This window comes from Colias philodice, chromosome 26 (genome assembly GCF_061535455.1).
Source record: "Colias philodice isolate Cphi_HAF_F1 chromosome 26, ilColPhil1 Martin Lab GWU primary, whole genome shotgun sequence".
NCBI lineage: Eukaryota > Metazoa > Arthropoda > Insecta > Lepidoptera > Pieridae > Colias > Colias philodice.
The window spans coordinates 6,239,710-6,258,892 of record NC_143111.1 but is presented as its reverse complement, the minus strand read 5'-3'; the positions used below and the strand labels follow the sequence as shown (position 1 = coordinate 6,258,892).

The window sequence follows — 19,183 nt, the reverse complement described above, 5'->3', positions numbered from 1 at the left end:
TGAATGAATAAATTTAATATACCTACTGAATAGTACATACTTTTTCTCTTTGCTCATTACTAAAGGGAGATAACTACTATATACATAGTAAAATTGTATTGCTAAAGATTCATGCTTTCTGGCGAAAAATATATTCCGTATTGAACCGAACCCTGACTTTATTAAAACGGACAAAAATACATTATTTGGTACCATGTAATAATAAACAACAGGATATTATGTAGGTAGCATTTTTTGCAAGATTTAAATTTTGTTGACAACGCTACTACGCTCCAAGTGGAATGACCCGAAAATATAATGTTTTGTTTATTCAAATAATATGTCAGCATGTTTTGGGTTAAATAATACTAGCATTTATTGTATAAAATATAAATATCTTGATATATAGAGCTCTAAAGTTTATGAGGATGGATGGAGGGACATATAGGTATTTGGCTTTCACGCAAAAATAACATATTATCGGATTTCAATGAGATCGGGATAAGATTAACATAAATCTGGATAAGCATATATCCTTCTTTTTAGCAGGGTAATATGCGTGTGACAAAGAAAACTGGAGTTAGTAGTAATTGATATATTTATTACTTCTATTATTTAGACACTAAGGGAATCTAGATTGAATTTTCAACGCATTTACATTATCCATAGATCAAGATATTATAATGTTTTCTGCCTAATTGTTTACTGTCACACAATTCAAATTATGACTCAGTTATTCCAAAGTTTATATTATGATGCTTATTCATCAAAAACGTTGCCCAAAAAACAACCACAACACTAATATATGTAATACATTGAACAAGTTTCTGAAACACTTTAAGGGTAAGGCCTATGGGTTAAGAATAGGTTTTGTGTTTAGGACTATAATGCCCTGGCTACAATTACGGAGGGTTACGGAGGTTTCGGATTTCCGGGGAAAGAGGTATTCAGAACATTGGTTCAAATTACGTACGGAATTATTATGAAACATACTTATATAATATTGTTTCATTTAAAGTTGACGTTTTAAACGATAAGTGTAAATAAAAGTAGTTTTAGATGGTATTAAACGTTCTTTTTGATTATTTTGTAATCATTATTATGCTATAGAGCTAATTAGCTTTCAAAACAATTGCTATCAATAATAATTTATGAAAACACACTCATTGAAACTTTCCTTGCGCTGCTCATTTATTTTGTCATTACAATTCTAGGTACTTAGGTAGTTATTGATGACTTTAATTTATGCCTATATACATCATACACTTTCAACATTTGTAATAAATATAAATAATTCCATCCCGTTTCTTGTATTTATTTCTAGACATAAATCTAAAAGTTTGAATATGAACTTCTTTGTATTTCTATCACGCAAGACTTTACGAACAATTCACCTGAACTTAGGTATGCAAATATCTCGAAATAGCACACAATTTTACGACTTTCAACTCTCGTATTTTATCTGCATAACCGCCCCTTTGGTATATAGGTAAAAATTTATCCGTGAAACGACAGATCTTCGTTCCGTCCCAGGTCAAACAACAATCTCTTAACAATATTATTATAATTCTCAGTCTGTGAAGGCAAGAAAGCTTCATACTAAAAACTTACATAGTTAACGTAATCATGAAGAAAAGCTGATCAATTAAAATATCATATTTAAATATCAAAGTACGCCCGTAACATGGGTCTTTTCCTTAGCCTATACTCCTATAGTATGGTCGATGGCAGAAAACCATCAAAGAACAGATTAACCACACAGCCAAAAGATAAACACAAGCTTTGAAACCATTAGGCTGTCTCATACCATAAACAGTTAGAAGTTCGTTCATCATTAGTAAGTAGTAACTTTCCCATTTTCCTGTCCCTAACCTACTACAACAATGTGAAGACCTCGATTAGCTTTACTTTCATGTCTCGTTAGGGTCAGATCCCTCTTACATCATGCGGCCGGTCTTTAAATTAGGACCCTAATAATGTGATTTGCCTAAGTCATGTAGGGCTTGTACGATATCTAGGTTGGTTTTTATTCTAATGTGAAATAAATGAATGTAGATTTTATAGTAGAATAGAAATTTAATCTTTTTTTTCTATCAGTGTCTTAGATGAATTTGCAATTGCAATATTCTTGAAATCATTTTAAAACAAAACAGGAAATAAAAGTAAAACCCGCATAGTTCCCGTTCCCGTGGGATTTCCGGGATAAAACCTATCCTATGTGTTAATCCAAGTTACCCTCTATATGTGTGCTAAATTTCATTGTAATCGGTTCAGTAGTTTTTACGTGAAAGAGTAACAAACATCCATACATCCATACATCCATACTTACAAACTTTCGCCTTTAAGATTAAGATAAACACAGTTTAATATCCAATATTCAATCAACGTAATGGTTTTTGGAGCTTTCTTGAAATTACTTTGGTTAATTAATAAAGAATTTGCTTTACTCAACGAAGTAGAAAACCTGTTGAAAATTAAAGTACTGTGTTCCATATTAAGTATTAAATTTGTCAAATAAATCAAGGAGAAAGTTGACAACATACCTTTGCCTTAGTTCTTGGCAAATTTTCATTAATTCGAAATGAAGGTTAAATTAATGAACTTGGTGAAATAGAAAATTCTTATCAATGTCGGGGCTTAATCAAAAAGTTTCAGTCGACTTATTTCAAATTTATAGGTAAGACCTAACCTAATGGCTAACCTACTATATATGAATTAAACACAAATGATGTGTAAGTAAATGAATAAGTAGATATGAATTATTTTTATTGTTTTTCAATTTGTTTTATAATTTCAAGTCAGTCTTCTCACGGATATTAATTTATTTGGTACGTTTTAACTACAGTATTTTAAATCAATATTATAGGCTTTGATAATAAAGACAGAAGTTGTACTTGTTGTGCTCAATCTGAAAATTAATATAGAAAATAGGTTTTGTAAAATTAAGGGCAAGATCTTTGCCTTATTTATGTATAGCTTTTACCTGTCCGTGATTACTCTCAAGTAAGTGATCGATGGGTCGCTTTAAATAACACTATGAATAAATTTCCTAAATCTTTAGATTCTTATTTACATAATACCGCTCTTAAGGCTCATATAAATTCAATTTATTAGATGTTTCAATCGAAACACGATGCTAGTGGTCTGAAAATTGCTTTGTTCTGACTTGCGCACAAATATGAATATTCAGATATAAGCATTAAACAAAAAAAGACGGGTTGCACTCCGGGACCCGTCCGATTAGGGCCCTTCTGGCCTCCTCCACTCAAGCGACAGCTCAAGCCGAGGTTCGTGGTCCCCGTCAAGGGGGGACGCCCTTGTGCATGTCGCTACCAGGGTGAACCTTCAGTTCACCCCCGCGTCCGCGTTAAAATGTAGAAGCCCTTCTGGCTAACATTGAGAGACACCACACAAAAAAAAAAAAAAAAATGCACTCCGGGAGTGCCGGCAGAAGTGAAAACTTGATTATTAAACGTTCAGCATGTTTGATATTTTGGAAGGTATCCGTCTTACGCATGGAATATAAGAGCTAAAAAAAAAACATCCGTCTTACGCTTTTTCGATTTTATACCCAACGCCGCTAAAGAAGTTTTCACTTCAATAAATAAATGAAGTTTAAGTACATAAATTGCATATTGCACGCCTCATAAGCGAAGCGTTGAGGTGGGTACTACTGTCACTTCGCGCAAAACATCTGATTTTTCAAACTTAAAATGTCTTTATGTATCATACATTGCACTTGTAAGATAGTACATACACACACATATTAAGAAAAAACACTATTTTTAACGTTCATGATATTTTTGATGCCATTTTTGTTATTTAAACTAGTTAAAAAACAGTTTAAAAAAGTTCTGTCTTGGACGTCCGTGTGTCTGTATGTGCGGATCCTTTTTCTTGTTAACACGATAGCGACCGAAATACTTTACTAATCGAGTCTTTTTTTTTCTCTTACGCTTGAGTATGCTCAGGAATAGAACCCTTTCATTTTTCAGGGTCTGATTCGATGTGGTTTAATTGTTATTAAATAAACAAAAATAATAATTAATAAATATTTATTAAAAAAAATTATGAGGCGTGCACTTTTGGATTTTCCAAATTATTTCAGAAGTACAAATAGAAACTACAGCTTCTAGCCTATACAGGGATAGGTTCACTTATTGCCAGATATTGTAAGAACCTTATTAATTTTCCTAGTGTACGTGTATACAAAAGATTCAATGGATTTAGATTAATTTATAAGTTTAGTGTTTAATAATGATAAACGAAACTTTATATGAAAACTCGAAGAAATGTATTTTCTCAGTTTATTTGTGTGCAATGTTTATCCATGAAAGTTTTTTATTATTTGTAACTTTCAGTATATTTAGAAGTTTATTTTTCTTGTTGAAATGATTTTCGCTATGTTCTCTTGTATTGTAAGTAATAATTCGAGATTAAAATAAGTAAACATAGATATAATTGATCTTCACAGCTCGTACTTTAAATTAAACCTAACTCTGACTTTGAAACTTATAATCATTTTATCTCAATTAGATAGGTAGGTACATAAATAATGTAAGATCGAGAGACTTAACTTAAATATGTATATCAAAATTTCGTAAACGTTTTGGAAAAATTAAGAAAAATTAAGATTTATTTTTTTCTACGTATTTTTCCGGGATAAAAAGTATCCTATTTTATGCCCAGGATAATAAGGTATAATTATACCAAGTTTCATCGAAATCGAACCGTTAGTTTTTGCCTTCACATACAGACAGACAGACAAAAAATTTTTTAATCACATATTTGGGTTTGGTATCGATCCAGTAACACCCCCTGCTATTTATTTTTTCAATATTTTCAATGTACAGAATTGACCCTTCTACAGATTTATTATATGTATAGATAGTATTTTCTTATGTTTGGTTTTACCCGAATATTATATAAAAAAGTTAAATCCATATTTTAACGGATTTTAAAAACGATTTATGCACTATTTATACCGACGTTTCGCAAAGTTTGCAGCGAGCGTGACCCACGCTCTAAATGTATCCAATTTTTTTCAAAATGACCTCTTAGCACCGTATTTTGATTTATGATTTAATAAAGGAACTTTTTTTTTAATTCTACTGAATTATCAATATTCATCTATATGTGCGTGTGTTTGTGTGTTACTGTTTTTTTTAACCATGTATTTTAAATATTTCATTAACAAAGCATTGTTAATAATTCCTTATTTCACCAGTGGCCGTGGTAATAGCGTTCTTCGTGTGCTGGACACCATTCCACGTCCAACGCCTGTTCTACATCTACGGGTACAGCCTGCCACAGTTCCACGTGATCAATGAACATCTATTCAATGTAGCTGGCGCTTTGTACTACGTGTCCGCGACGGTCAACCCGATATTGTATAATGTTATGAGTGCTAGGTAAGTTTTGGATGTGGTATCGTGGTTATTAGTTATTACTCGCTATGTATTATTTAACACGCTTAGGTATAGTAGCTCTACCTAAATGTTTGTATGTAACCGACTCTTTTAAAATAAACGGAATGAATCTTGTAGTATGTTTAGTCTGTCTTAAAGTGTGTTTTTAGTTCTTTTTTTAAACGATGTATGTTTTATTATTTATTGTATATAAGTATGTATATAAGTATGGCTCTATCTAGGCTCTACCTTACATCTTTAATCATATAAAATGCAATTTTTTTCAATAATCGTTCAGTTTTTAATTTTTATAATAAGCACATCAAGCTTTTCGCAATATTAGAAAATTATACGCTTTTAAGAAAATCCTCTAAATCTCTTTAGAGATTTATCTCTACTCCACTCTACTCCACACACTATTTATTGTTACAGCTCAACCGCCTATAACATTACGCAAGTAGGGGATTTCATACTCAAGAGAACACGAAAAAGCCATATCTATTAGCGATAAGGAAAACTATAAATAATAAAAGAAATCTATTTGAACCTTTCAAATCGTTGCTAAGAAACTTATTTCAATGAAATTACTTTTACCCTTTATATAAAAATATATTTAGTTAGGTATATTGTCTATTTTTTAAGTGAAACTTCTTGCGTTGAGAGTCAAATTTCAATGTCGCGTCATGGCAATACCGTCGCGTCATAGAGTAATGCGACGATTTTGGTATCTTTGAATCTTGCCAAAGAAGTTTCACTTCTGACACGTGTGCTGGACATACATGCTCTTATGTATATTGTCGAATATAAAATGTTACATAATACTAAATTCGTTCTTCCCATCATAACATACGTAATAATATTTCATCACATAGCTTTTCAATGTCTATGAGAATTAAAGTAAAATATAATCCTTGTTATTCCTTAATAAAGGCTCAAGTTTCCACGTGTCACATTCGTTGGATAAATACAATGAGAAAATCCAGTGTTTCTTTGACGAATTGAATGAAAAGTAAACTTTATTGCGAATAAATCCAAAACGAAATAAAATTATGGCTTAGTATAATAACAGTGCTGGTAGTAAAATCACTCAATCCAGTCGTGATTGGCATTGAGTTTATGTTTTTTTTAAATAAATTTAAGCTACACAAATACATTTAGTCTGTAGATAAAAAAACTGCATAAAACGTAAACAAACCAGCTCGATCGAAGAAATGTTTTGGCAAAAACACGAGTAATCTGGCGATTAAAAAAACATAGAGCACTCAACGTTAAACAAATTGTTATTGGCATCTCTAAAATATTTCATCAATAAAAATATACGTACAAATGACAATGTATAGAGATTTGCTATATTTGAACCCCAGATTGTCGAAATTATAAAACAAAAATGTAGAATTATGTTTACCATGTACATGTTTAAATTAATTTTTGAATTTGAAAAAAATATTTATACTATAGATCATCTTAATGCGACGTGGCCATCTCATCCATCAACTTGCGAACCTTATATTTGCGAATAGCTAGCCTGAATACGTTTTACCACGTTTTATTGTGATGCTTTATAACCATAGAAATCTAAATAATAATTAAGATTTCTATGATTATAATTTATAACTCTATGGATAATAAATGAGGAAAAAATAGTTAAAAAATGTTTACAGCGCTTTTATGGTAGAGCCAGAAAAGGGGCAGGTGTGATATCTCGATAGATGTTATGTAGTCACACATAAACACTAAAGCGCGTCACACACGGTGAAGATACTATAATATTTTATCTTAAGATACTGTAACATTTTATATCACAGTATCTTAAGGTATCCGGTATCAGCGTTCTGACCATCATTTTTCTTTTTGTCATTGCGTACTAAGACCCCTGTAGAACCGCCATCCTGTTACAAATGACCCACAAAATTTCGGGTCATTTGTTAAGATAAAATATTATAGTATCTTCACCGCTTTAATGTAGCACAAGTGTTAATCTTATAAATAGTATCGAAATTTTTGCTCAATATAGAACGAAAACTTCACGACTCATACAAAGAAAAGGCTATTGCTGTAAAAGACTGTATAGAATCCATCACAAGCACATAATGTCATAAGCAAGTATAGAATAAATAAAACGGAGAAGGTAGTTAAGAATCGTGTGCGAGCAATAAATAAAATTTTTAATCTGAACAAAAGTTACAACTATAATTTATTACGGATTTAGAAATGTCACTAAATTTAAGTTTAAGCTTAGATTATATCATGACAACACATGGCGAAATTATACGAACAAAGCTGAGTTTAATGCCTTCTTTAAGATACGAAAATAATATATTAGTTATTTGTGTGAGCTGAATTCAAATCTTTAAAACTTGTTGATTCTATCATTCAGTATTAAGTTAGAGAAGACATAGTTTTAAAAGCTCGAACGTATTTGGTTAGATTTATCTTCTACGTCTAACCAATCTATTGCTTCCGAGACATAGGGGTTCATTGTTATACCCCTAAGTGATTTACCGATCAATTCTTACAGTGCCTTAGGCCATTTAACTCGTATACGATTTACACTTCATTGCTCTGCAAGAGAATGCTATAAAATACTAGAGAGAAATGTATAGAGTTATTGAATAGCTTCCAGTTCTGTGATGCAAATGTTTCAGAAATTTCTACCAATCATCATATCAATATTTTAGACTATAGAATCATTATTAAATTCTGAGAAAGAGACATAAAAATAATGGTGTCTGTATCATGAATGTAAACCGTAGTAACCTGAATATCATAGTTACAACAACGAAATGTTCTAGAATATTCTACGATATATTACCAATATTTTACAGTATAGAAGACGTGTATCGAATCTTGGCGCTTGTCAATGCAAACGAGCACTCGGCTACGTGTAACAAACCACATTGCAATGTCTAGAAACGTGCTTTTCATGTTCTTTGCTGAAATAATTGTAATTTTGACCTTTCTCCAGTTATCCAGTTATATGCATAATATTTTTCTAACAAAACCTAAAGCTTATATATTATTTTCCTTATCTTTTGAAGTAACAAAATAATTTGATAATAACGTCATGCAACGTACCAACAAACATAACAAAAAATGGAAAAATTCAATTTTTACTAGCATTAGGGACAAAATAATTTTATTATAGAACAGATGGATTGTAGTTTGTATTTGAATCGTGAAGGGCTCGCGAGAAAGAAAACTTCATATAAAATGAACATGATCTATCTCTAGCAGTTTGAAAATTCAGAATTATTATAAGTTATAAAAGTATACAGATTTATACAATAATTTATTTACACAATAATTTATTTAAATTCAAAGGTATGTTGTTTTCGCTGAAACTAAATCTCTAGAAAACAGCCTCGTATGCAAATATTCTCGGCCTATCACCGACTTGATATATTATTATGTTTTTTTTTTGTATTGTTATACTAAAAAAAGTTGTCATTTATTTAAGAAGTGTCTTGCATAAGTCAGTACCTACCAATAGCGTAGATGTAAAGGTAAACATGTGTATTGTCTCCTAGCCTTTTATCTGTGCTTTTATCACCCGTATACTCCGTCTTCCTGTAATTCTTACAAGCTAAGCAATTCCTTGTATTTTCACCTACAAATTTACCATAAGAAATCCGTCAGCTAAATCTCCAAATATCACTATAGCATTTATCTAACCTGAGGATAAATGTATATTTGTTACAGATATTTTTATATCATATTTCCTATCGTATCTTACTAACATTACATTCTGTACAAGCTTGAAAGTTTGTACGAAAGTCTGGATATTTGTAACTCTTACACGCAAAATAAGATGAATGATGACAGTTCCGTATGTATTTTATTACATGAATAGATTACATGTAGTTTGGTATATGGCGAAGGCCGAAGCACTAGCTTAGCTGTATACTACACTATCAACTATATAATATGTACATTATACACGACTATCATTTTATTTCTTTTTCATTTTATAAAATTTACTTTCCATCGCCGTTTTCTTCGTATATACTTAAACTCTATTGTGTCTTCAAGATTCATTTTATGACCAAAAGTAGCTTATTCCCTTCATAAAGACTGTATATTATGTTCCCGTGGTGGGGGATGGGGCAGATAAATTATAACATTTGTATAATAGTAGGTACAATTTTCTTTACCTACAAGATGATGAGAGAGCCTTCTGTGTCCTGTCATGCTATTCTTTTGTTAATCCCCACAAGGAATCTAAATTCAGTGGTAAAGACGGTGATTATAAGTTTAAAAGTTCATACGTTAACCACTGAACCAGATGTCGTCGTTATGCTTAAAGCACACTACCAAAAAAGCAGTTAAACAGATTGTACATCAGCAAAATTGCTTATAGGCACAGAGAGAAAGATTAACAAGCAAGTATACACAGAAATAAAAGAAAGGAAAAGCAACTTGGCTGTTTTGTACGCACGATGACTAGCTTGTACGTGAATGGAACATTTCCTGGCTTATCCTGAACAGAGCCGTAGTACAAATGAAAATGAGAGTCACCTTACAAACTGTCAACGTTGATCATCAATTATATTGTAATAATAACTTTTGTTGTTCCGCAATCAATAGAAACCTAAGCATACATATAATATGTATTAATATGCAACGATACAAGTATTTGTATGCTAAAATAATTACTGAACAGTGAACAGGCGTTTCTTCATTCAAAGCAATCGGAAAATCATTATGTTTACCATAAGGCACATATATTTCGTCCAGAAGGGTATATTCTTGTTTAAAACTCGCTAGCGATATAAGTAGCTTTTAATATAAAAATTGCATTTTAAAAAAAAACTTTTTACAACTTTTATTAGGCGAAGCTTTGGAGACCCGTGATCAAATAAATAGTGTTTATTCATTAAAACCATACCCCCATATATTCCGTCTATTTAAAATATGAATTTACACTGTGATTCTTGAAATCTTGTGTAAATTCATAATTTTTATATCCATTACTTAATTTCTAATATTCAATATTATAACTTAAACACAAACTTACTAAAACCTTAAGCTACACATACCATAAACAAGAGTATTCAAAGTTCTAAAGCGCGTCACACACGGTGAAGATACTATAAGTCTAGTGTCCGACCGAAACTGGTTTCCAGGCCGAAACCGAAACCGAAACCGAATGTTCGGCCGTGGCTTCAGTTTCGGCCGAAACCGAAACCGAAACCGAAACTCACGTGGTCAAGTATGAAATTTCTAAAAATACTGAACTTTGGTGCATTTTACCTATTATTTTGCCTTAATTAGGGCATGAAATGAAAACACAGTACATTATATTTGTTGTAATCATTTATTTACTATAAAATAAAAAAATAATATTTTTAAGATATTAATAACTAATAACAATTTTAATTTTTATTATTTTTTTCAAATTAAGTTCTCAGTAAAATCAGTCATCTAAATCAAATCAGTAATTGTTACTGTTACTTTAAATACTAAGTTTTGGTATTTTGAGATCTTTCTCTTTATTAAAGAGTCTTTAATACTTTGGATTGGTATTTGTACTTAGGTACCTCTTATATAAAAAATAATAATTATTAATTACTATTACACCCCGTTCCAATCTCAACATAGATAATCAAAAATTGTTTCAACCAACGCTTTGACAGCGTCCGTCAAAGCGTTGCCGAGGAAAACGAAATTAGGCGAGCGTGTGCGTGTGTGAACAAGTATAGGTATATATTGGGGCTGTAAAAAAATCAAACTTATAACGCAACGCAATCAAAAGATACCTACATCCGTTAATACTGCAAATTTCCGCAAAATTCAATATTCGCAAGGGAATAAAAAAACACACAGGATGCTTCCCGTGTATACAGTCTACTATAAACTGCTATATAGTTTACTTCTACTTGGTAAATAGCAACGTCTTATAACACAGATAAAGGAAAAATTGCTAAAAGTGTAAATTTTAAGTTACAAACATAATAAAAAATAGGTTTGTTAGGAGTCCAACTCGCACTTGGCCGTTTTTTTGTTTCTATTGTTTGTGAATTACTTAAAATATCAAGTAAAACTAATTCAAAGTAGTAAAAGTTAAGTAAGAGAGTAAGAATATTCACGTTGCGTTAAATGTCAGAAGGCTGTTTTGAAAATTGAGACATTGTTTTTTCCCAGTAACACATATTATTAATTATCATTTTTAAACGTGTTAAGTACGTAAAATACATGTGCCATTATTAAAACTGAGAGATTTGTATTAATTTTCATTCAATTTCTTTAAGAATATTACAAAATTGTGTTTTTTATCAGTACCATGTTAGCCTCGTCAGTCCCCTGGAGGCCAATTCCAGAAAATTTAAAATATCTCACAATCTACTTAAAAAAGTGGCTGGCCCGATTTGGAACAATATATTCATTAGATTAGCTATCATATACACCCTAATTTGTAACAATCTGATATAAAAAATATAGTAAACAAAATATCCTCAAAAGTTACCCCATTTTTGTATAATCACCCTTATAAAGCCACTGAGTGTTTTACGTGAAGGGTTATAAGTATGGAGGTAAAGCGTTCAGTAATTAGAGGATGTATATTAGTATATTAGAAAGTAAAAAGGTTTATTTCAAGGATTAGGATTTCAAGGATGCCATCCCGTCCATGTTATGTTTGCGTGAAGATGAGTTGGTTAGGGTGTACTCAAGTACATCTCAAGATGACGATAGGAATTTGTTTTATTAGGTGTTTTATTTTACCTTTTTTATTAGGTATTCCCCTATAATATGATCGTTGTAATATGAACTTAAAATATACTTAATATCGTAACCTATACTTGTTAATAAAAGTATAGGTTCACTGAACTTGCGAAATAAGTTTCGGTTTCGGCAAAAGTTTCGGCCGATTTTGGCCGAAACCGAAACTGCGGCCGAAACTTGATTTTTGGCCGAAACTCGGCCGAAACCGAAACCGAAACCGAAAGTTCGGTCGGACACTAACTATAACATTACTATAATATTTTATGTTAAGATTCTCTAATATAAAATATGTATTACAGTATCTTAAGGTATCCGGTATCAGCGTTCTGACCATCATTTTTCTTTTTGTCATTGCGTACTAAGACCCCTTTTTTTTTTTTTTTTTTTTATAGTGGGGAAATCTTCCAAAGATACCCACGGCCCCCGGGGAAGGAGCCGTGGGTTATGTCGGCGTACTAAGACCCCTGTAGAACCGCCATCCTGTTACAAATGACCCGAAACACTGACACAAAATTTCGGGTCATTTGTAACTGGATGGCGGTTCTATAGACGCGCTTAACTTAGAACTAAACTAAATTCCACTATACATAATACATACAGTATTAGGTACATATTCGTTACGCAATTTCTGGATTCGGTTCCCGCGCTCAAGGCCCGCGATAGAAGCTATGCAATAGCTTAATAATTATAATATCATGCGAAGAGCAAAACTAAAACCAAAACAATTGTGTTTTGGTTTTATCCAATGACGGAGTGATACAAAAATTATTATAATTTTGTAAATACCGTAGCAAGTTCAATTAATGATAACTGGTAACGCCAATATAATTAAAATAGTAAATGTAGAAATTAAACGTTTATTATTTGTGGTGTGTTCCTTCATCCTTCCCTACATACGAGCACAACCAATCACCGCGTGGTCACTAACCACGTGACACGTCCAATAAGACGTGAACGCGACGTGCTTGTCGCTGCAGTCAGTCGGGTTCGCTCCGTGCCTTCGCGAGGTTCGGGACTCGGCCACCGCCGGAGAGCTTCCACGAGGCTCTCTAGATCATCAGGCATTGTGCCCTTGTAACACCACCGGGGTATCCCGTGCCCCGGCCCTTGGTCGCGCTCACCGCCGCGTGTGTGTTTGTGTGGAGTGTGGGACTGGACGCCGTTCTTGCCCGCCGCGAGCTGGAGGACCCTGACCGCGTGGCGGCGCGTGTGTTCTGGACGCTACTCCCTCCGACGAGGTATGTGCCGTATGATCCTGTCTATCCCTCTTTGCTAAACACCACGTAGATCTCAATACAGTCCACTTTCATATCGAGAAATATATTTACGTATATTTTTTATATTGGCGCGACCATTGAGTGGTCACTTCGAGCAGGATAATGCCTGATGATTCCACCGCCCTTATTAGGATACTCATTGTGTAGGACCTAATAAGCGATTAGTAGTATCTTCAATGCGAAATACTATATAATATACCGCATATAATAGAACGACAATGCGTCTTCTACTATTCATATAAAATATATTTTAAACCCGCCCTTATTAGGATACTCATTGTAGGCCCTAATAAGCGATTTAATGGCTGGTTCACACTTTGATTAGTGCGAGTGCAGGTGATGAGTAGTACTACGTGTGGACAGCGACTGTTTAGTGCGAGTGTTTAGTAGGCTGTGTAGTAAAGTGAATAGAAGCGTGTTCTATTTTTTTGCGAGTGGACTGCGAGTAGCCACGTCCCGCGCGCCCTCCCTTCCCCCTCACTCGCAGTGTGCCTGCCTAAACACGTCTGGACAGGAGTGTTTAGTGTTTAGTGTTTAGCGTAGTGTGTAGCGTCGCGAATTTCACCATTGTCCTGCACTCGCACTAATCACCTGCACTCGCAGTTGAATTGGACACTACTCGCACTACACACCTGCACTCGCACTAATCACCTGCACTCGCACTAATCAAAGTGTGAACCAGCCATAATAGTACATTCATTGTGAAATAACTATAATATACCGCATAGATCGACATTGCGTCATCTATTATTTTTTGCTTAAAATATATTTTATTCCGCCCGTAACATTAAGTTACGCGTATATTATTATTAAAATAGTTAATTAAAACTATATTCATATCGTTTATCCGCAGTTATAACGCTAAAATCATTATAAATCGAACATATTTCATCATATTTATTTATCCGCTACCCGCGTTCGAAATTTATAACGTTATCTAGGTCATTCCGCGATCCGCTGTTATAATCCGACCATATTGAAAATTCATACTCGGTTCATATTACGCTTGCGTCGCTGACCTACTTTATTTAGTCGTATTACTTGTTATTGTAACTTGTATTGTAACATTCTCTGTTTGAATATATACTTTTGTTATTAAAAATGCCGCCTAAGAAAATGACTAAGTTACCTGATAGTGACGCTTCGGATGTTAATGATTCGGAAGATATAAATGATTCGCAGTTATCCATGTTATTAGCTAAACGCGAAGTTATATTCGAAATGGTGCAACAAATGTATGATTTGTCTTTAAACGTTCATAACAACGCCTCGCTTATGGAAAGTTTCCTTGACGAGTCCGCGCAGATAGAATCATTACGTGAAAGATTTGAAAAGTGTTTAGACGAATACAATACTCGCTTATTATTATTAACACCTACCGCGAAACCTGATTATAAAAGCCTCGTTGCATTCGAGTCTTTATATAGCAGAGTTATAAGAATTAAATCGCAATATTCGCAACCAAGTCCGTCACACGGAGATATTAATAATTTGCATAAAAATAGGCCTAAATTACCGCCTATCGAATTAGTACCATTTTCGGGTGATATTCGCTCATTTCCGCTGTTTCTTTCGAATTTTGAATCAATTGTTCACAACAATCCCGGCCTTACAGATGCCGAGCGTTTATATTATTTACTAGGTAAATTAACGGGGAAGGCCACAACTGTTATAGCTCGTATAACCCCCTCCGCTGAAAATTATAATTTAATTTTACAAACTTTAAAAAAATAAATATGATGATAAACGTATGTTAGTTTCCGCGTATTTAAATCAAATGTTTGATTTTAAACCTTTGCTTTCTCCGTCCGCAACAAACTTTGATTTATTTACTGATAACTTTATCAGCGCAGTGCGCGCCTTACAGAATATAAAGTTAGATAATATTACAGATTTAATGATTGTTCATATCGCGTTGAAGAAGTTAGACTCAGATACTGTTCGCGCTTTCGAGACTAAGTTTGGTAGTGAAATGCCTACTTTTGATAACTTAGTTCAATTTATTCAAACTCGTGCGAAGGTATTAGAACGCATTCATCCTTCCACAAATTCGGGAATAAATAAACCGCCTCGAAAGTATAATAATTATAACCGCAGTTCAAATAATATTTCTTCCGCACCGCCTAAGACGTATCAGTCTTACGTAACAACCGCTGATTCCGCTTATAGTTGTCTTTGTAAAAATATTACGCATCAACATTTATTTAAATGTTCAAGTTTTCATAAAATGAGTCCGCAGGAACGTTTGAAATACGTAAAGGATAGAAACGCGTGTATAAATTGTCTCAGTATAAAACATCGAGTTTCTAGTTGTTCGTCTAATTTTAATTGCCGCATTTGTAAATTAAAACATCATACGATGTTACACTTGAAACGCGAATCTTCCATTCCCGCGCCTGCGTCTCACCCCCCGCCGCGCAGCACACCGCCGTTGCCTGCGCCGTCACCGCCGTCCGCGTCGGGCGAGTGCGTCCGCTCCGACATTGCGCTATGTACCGCTAGCTATACAGCTGATACTGATAACGCATTTCAATGCAACGCGCCCGCGAATAAACAACATACTATTTTATTATCAACCGCTGAAGTCGTAGCTTATAATTGTAAAGGCGAACGGCTTATTATTCGCGCGCTTTTAGATTCCGCTTCACAAAGTCACTTCATTACAAATGAATGTTGTGAACGCTTAGGTATTAAACCGCAGAAAACCGAACGTACTATTATTAAGGGGTTCGGTGGTTCAGAAAAAATTGTAAATAGTAATTCCGTAAATATAAAATTTTATTCGCGTCTTGACAACAACATATCTTTTAATATTTCACCGCTAGTTGTTGATCATGTTACGGATTTATTACCTACCGCTGTTATAGACACTTCTGTCTTATCGCATATTTCGCATTTACCGCTCGCAGATGAGAGTTTTGGTACGCCAAATAAAATCGATTTATTAATCGGTGCTTCTCTGTTCCCTCATCTGCTTCTCCCCGACGTAGTTCATGCATCTCGTGACTCGTCGGCGCCCGCTGCATTGCGCACGGTGTTAGGCTATGTAATAATGGGTTCAGTACCCACCATACCTAACATACATAAACCGCCCTTGACGTGTTGTCACGTTCAAGAGACCGCCGCTATTGACTCATTAGTCAGGCGTTTCTGGGAGCTCGAGGAGCTTCCTACCGCACCGCCCGTTCAACATCCCGATGATGTTGAATGTGAAGAATATTATAAATTAACTACAACCCGCGATCCCGTGAGTGGTAGATATATTGTTTCGCTTCCATTTAAGGATGATTTCTACACTCTCGGTGACTCATTTAATATTGCCCGCAAAACGTTTCATGTGCCTCGAAAGAAAGCTTCAAGCTTCACCTAAATTAAGGTTGGCATATGATGACGTTATAAAAGATTATCTAACGAAAAATTATATATCACCCGCGCCTCCGTATGATCCGCGTGACCCTACACCTATTTATATTATACCGCATCACGCTGTTCTGCGCGAGGATAAATCGTCGACTAAGCTGCGCATGGTTTTAGATGCTAGCATGCCAACTTCTGGAAGCCAGCGTTCATTGAATGACCTTCTGCATGTTGGACCGAATTTACAAGGCAATTTGTTTACAATAATTTTAGGTTTTCGTCTCCACGCGATTGCCATGACCGCCGATTGCCGCCAACAGTTTCTGCAGATATTCGTGCGTGAGTTTGATCGTCGTTTTCAATGTTTTTTATATCGTTTCAGCCCGCAGGATCCGCTGCTTCTTTATCAATTTAATCGAGTTTGCTTCGGCATCAAGTCTAGTCCTTATCATGCACTGCGCACGGTAAGACAGCTCGTAGAAGATGACGGCGCGAAATATCCGCTCGCGAGTGGCATTGCGTCTTCCTCGTTGTATATGGATGATATCGCCTTCTCTATTCCCACGGAATGTGAAGCAGTTTCCGCGTCGCAGCAGCTCATCGATTTGTTTAAGGGAGCTCAGTGGGATCTAGTTAAATGGAATAGTAATAGTAAAAATGTGTTAGATAATCTTCCCGCTTCGCACAAATTTTTACCCTCCGCGGTAGAGTTTGATAAGACCGTGCAACATAAATTACTTGGTCTGCATTGGTCAACTGTTGATAATTGTTTTTATTTTAAAATTACCGCACCCGCCGATGTGATGTGCACTAAGCACTCCATCTTGTCAATTGCCGCCCGTCTGTGGGACATGATGGGCTCCGTTGCTCCCACAGTCGTGTATAACATCCCATCAGACAACTTCTACCATGTTTCTGGTATTGAAATTCCCGCTGTCATTCTTTCGCGTGGCATTACGCCACAAAATCTCGTACCGCACCCTCTGTGGTTCCAAGGACCCCAGTGGGCTCGTTCGGACCCATCTGAATGGCCTCTTAGGAGTCTCGATGGTGAGTCTATTGCAGACATTCCCGAACGAAAATTATTAACACACACTGTGTGCTCGCCTATAAAGCATTGCGCTTTATACGATACCGCCCTTCGCGTCTCGTCGCGTCGTGTATTTTATATTTATAGGTTCCTTATATTATTACCCCGCCGCGGTGTTATGATGACCGTAGAGGAACCTAATTTCGCTGAGAATAAAATTATTCCCGCCCTGCAAAATGAATATTTTGCAGAGGAGTATTATAATATACTCTTTTATAAATTTTATTCGCAGGCCTTCAACCGCTTGAGGCCTTTTATTCGCAACAGACTTATCCTCATCGGACGTCTAAGCGATTCCGCCCTGGAATATGCACATAAGCATCCAGTGATATTACCGCGCAATGATCACATAATTATCATGATCATTGACTATTATCATATTAAATATATGAATATCATAACGCATTTGTTTCGTGTTATTTTAATTACCGCGCTTTTATTAGCTTTACCCGCGCCGCAAGTCAAATCTGACGTCAATCTGAGTCACGTCAGTTTGCTTTATAGGCATTCGCTACTGGACAAGTTAGTCCAGTCGTTTTGGAAACGTTGGAGATTGGAATACTTACACGGTCTGCAGGTTAGGCAGAAATGGAATACGCCTTCCACACCTATTACTCCTGGAACGGTCGTGGTTGTAATAAATGATAATGCACCGCCCCTAACCTGGCCTTTAGCCGTCGTAGAGAAAGTACATCCTTCAAAGGACGACGTCGCGCGCGTTTGTACAGTTAGAACCGCCAAGGGAACTTACCTTCGCCCGGTCGTTCGTTTATGTCCGCTTCCAAGACAATAGTCATACCGCATATAGTATATTACCGCAGTTAGTTAAGTTTAATTTTAAGTTTTTGCACCGCTTTCGTTTATAATTTCTTAGTTATAATACCGCCGTGACTTTAGGAATTTATATACCCCGCTCGCATTACGCGATCCTAGAGTCATAGAATTTGTTAGTTATATTTCCGCCGTGTCTTTTAGGATTTTTTATTATCCCGCTCGCATTTTGCGCTCCTAGAGCCATAGAACTTGTTATTTATATTACCGCCGTGGCTCTTAGGACTTTTATTAACCCGCGCGCATTATGCGATCCTAGAGTCATAGTTTTTCGCTGTATCTTATGATTGGTTTTAAATGGTGACCCATTTAGGGCGGGTGGATATGGTAACGCCAATATAATTAAAATAGTAAATGTAGAAATTAAACGTTTATTATTTGTGGCGTGTTCCTTCATCCTTCCCTACATACGAGCACAACCAATCACCGCGTGGTCACTAACCACGTGACACGTCCAATAAGACGTGAACGCGACGTGCTTGTCGCTGCAGTCAGTCGGGTTCGCTCCGTGCCTTCGCGAG

The 19,183-nt window shown here is 35.1% G+C and overlaps 2 protein-coding genes across 3 annotated transcripts in view; both read left to right on the top strand.

Moving 5' to 3' along the window:
- LOC149476953 (neuropeptides capa receptor-like) overlaps nucleotides 1-19,183 on the top strand; it is a 59,968-nt gene that overhangs the window by 37,389 nt on the left and 3,396 nt on the right. The window contains exon 6 of one of the 2 annotated variants that reach the window (XM_089711514.1): nucleotides 5,207-5,390. In XM_089711514.1, coding sequence (XP_089567640.1) covers nucleotides 5,207-5,390 — 184 coding nt within the window. Of the gene's footprint in view, nucleotides 1-5,206; nucleotides 5,395-19,183 lie in introns of those variants that run through there. The other variant, XM_089711515.1, reaches the window with a different exon arrangement.
- On the top strand, nucleotides 16,667-18,624 carry LOC149476954 (uncharacterized). Its single transcript, XM_089711504.1, has one exon. The coding sequence runs from the start codon at nucleotides 16,669-16,671 to the stop codon at nucleotides 18,622-18,624; it is 1,956 nt and encodes a 651-aa protein (XP_089567630.1). The 5' UTR covers nucleotides 16,667-16,668.

What these genes read in the sequence shown, in the direction of transcription:
- LOC149476954 (XM_089711504.1), top strand. Translation starts at nt 16,669, where the DNA reads ATGATTTCTACACTCTCGGTGACTCATTTAATATTGCCCGCAAAACGT.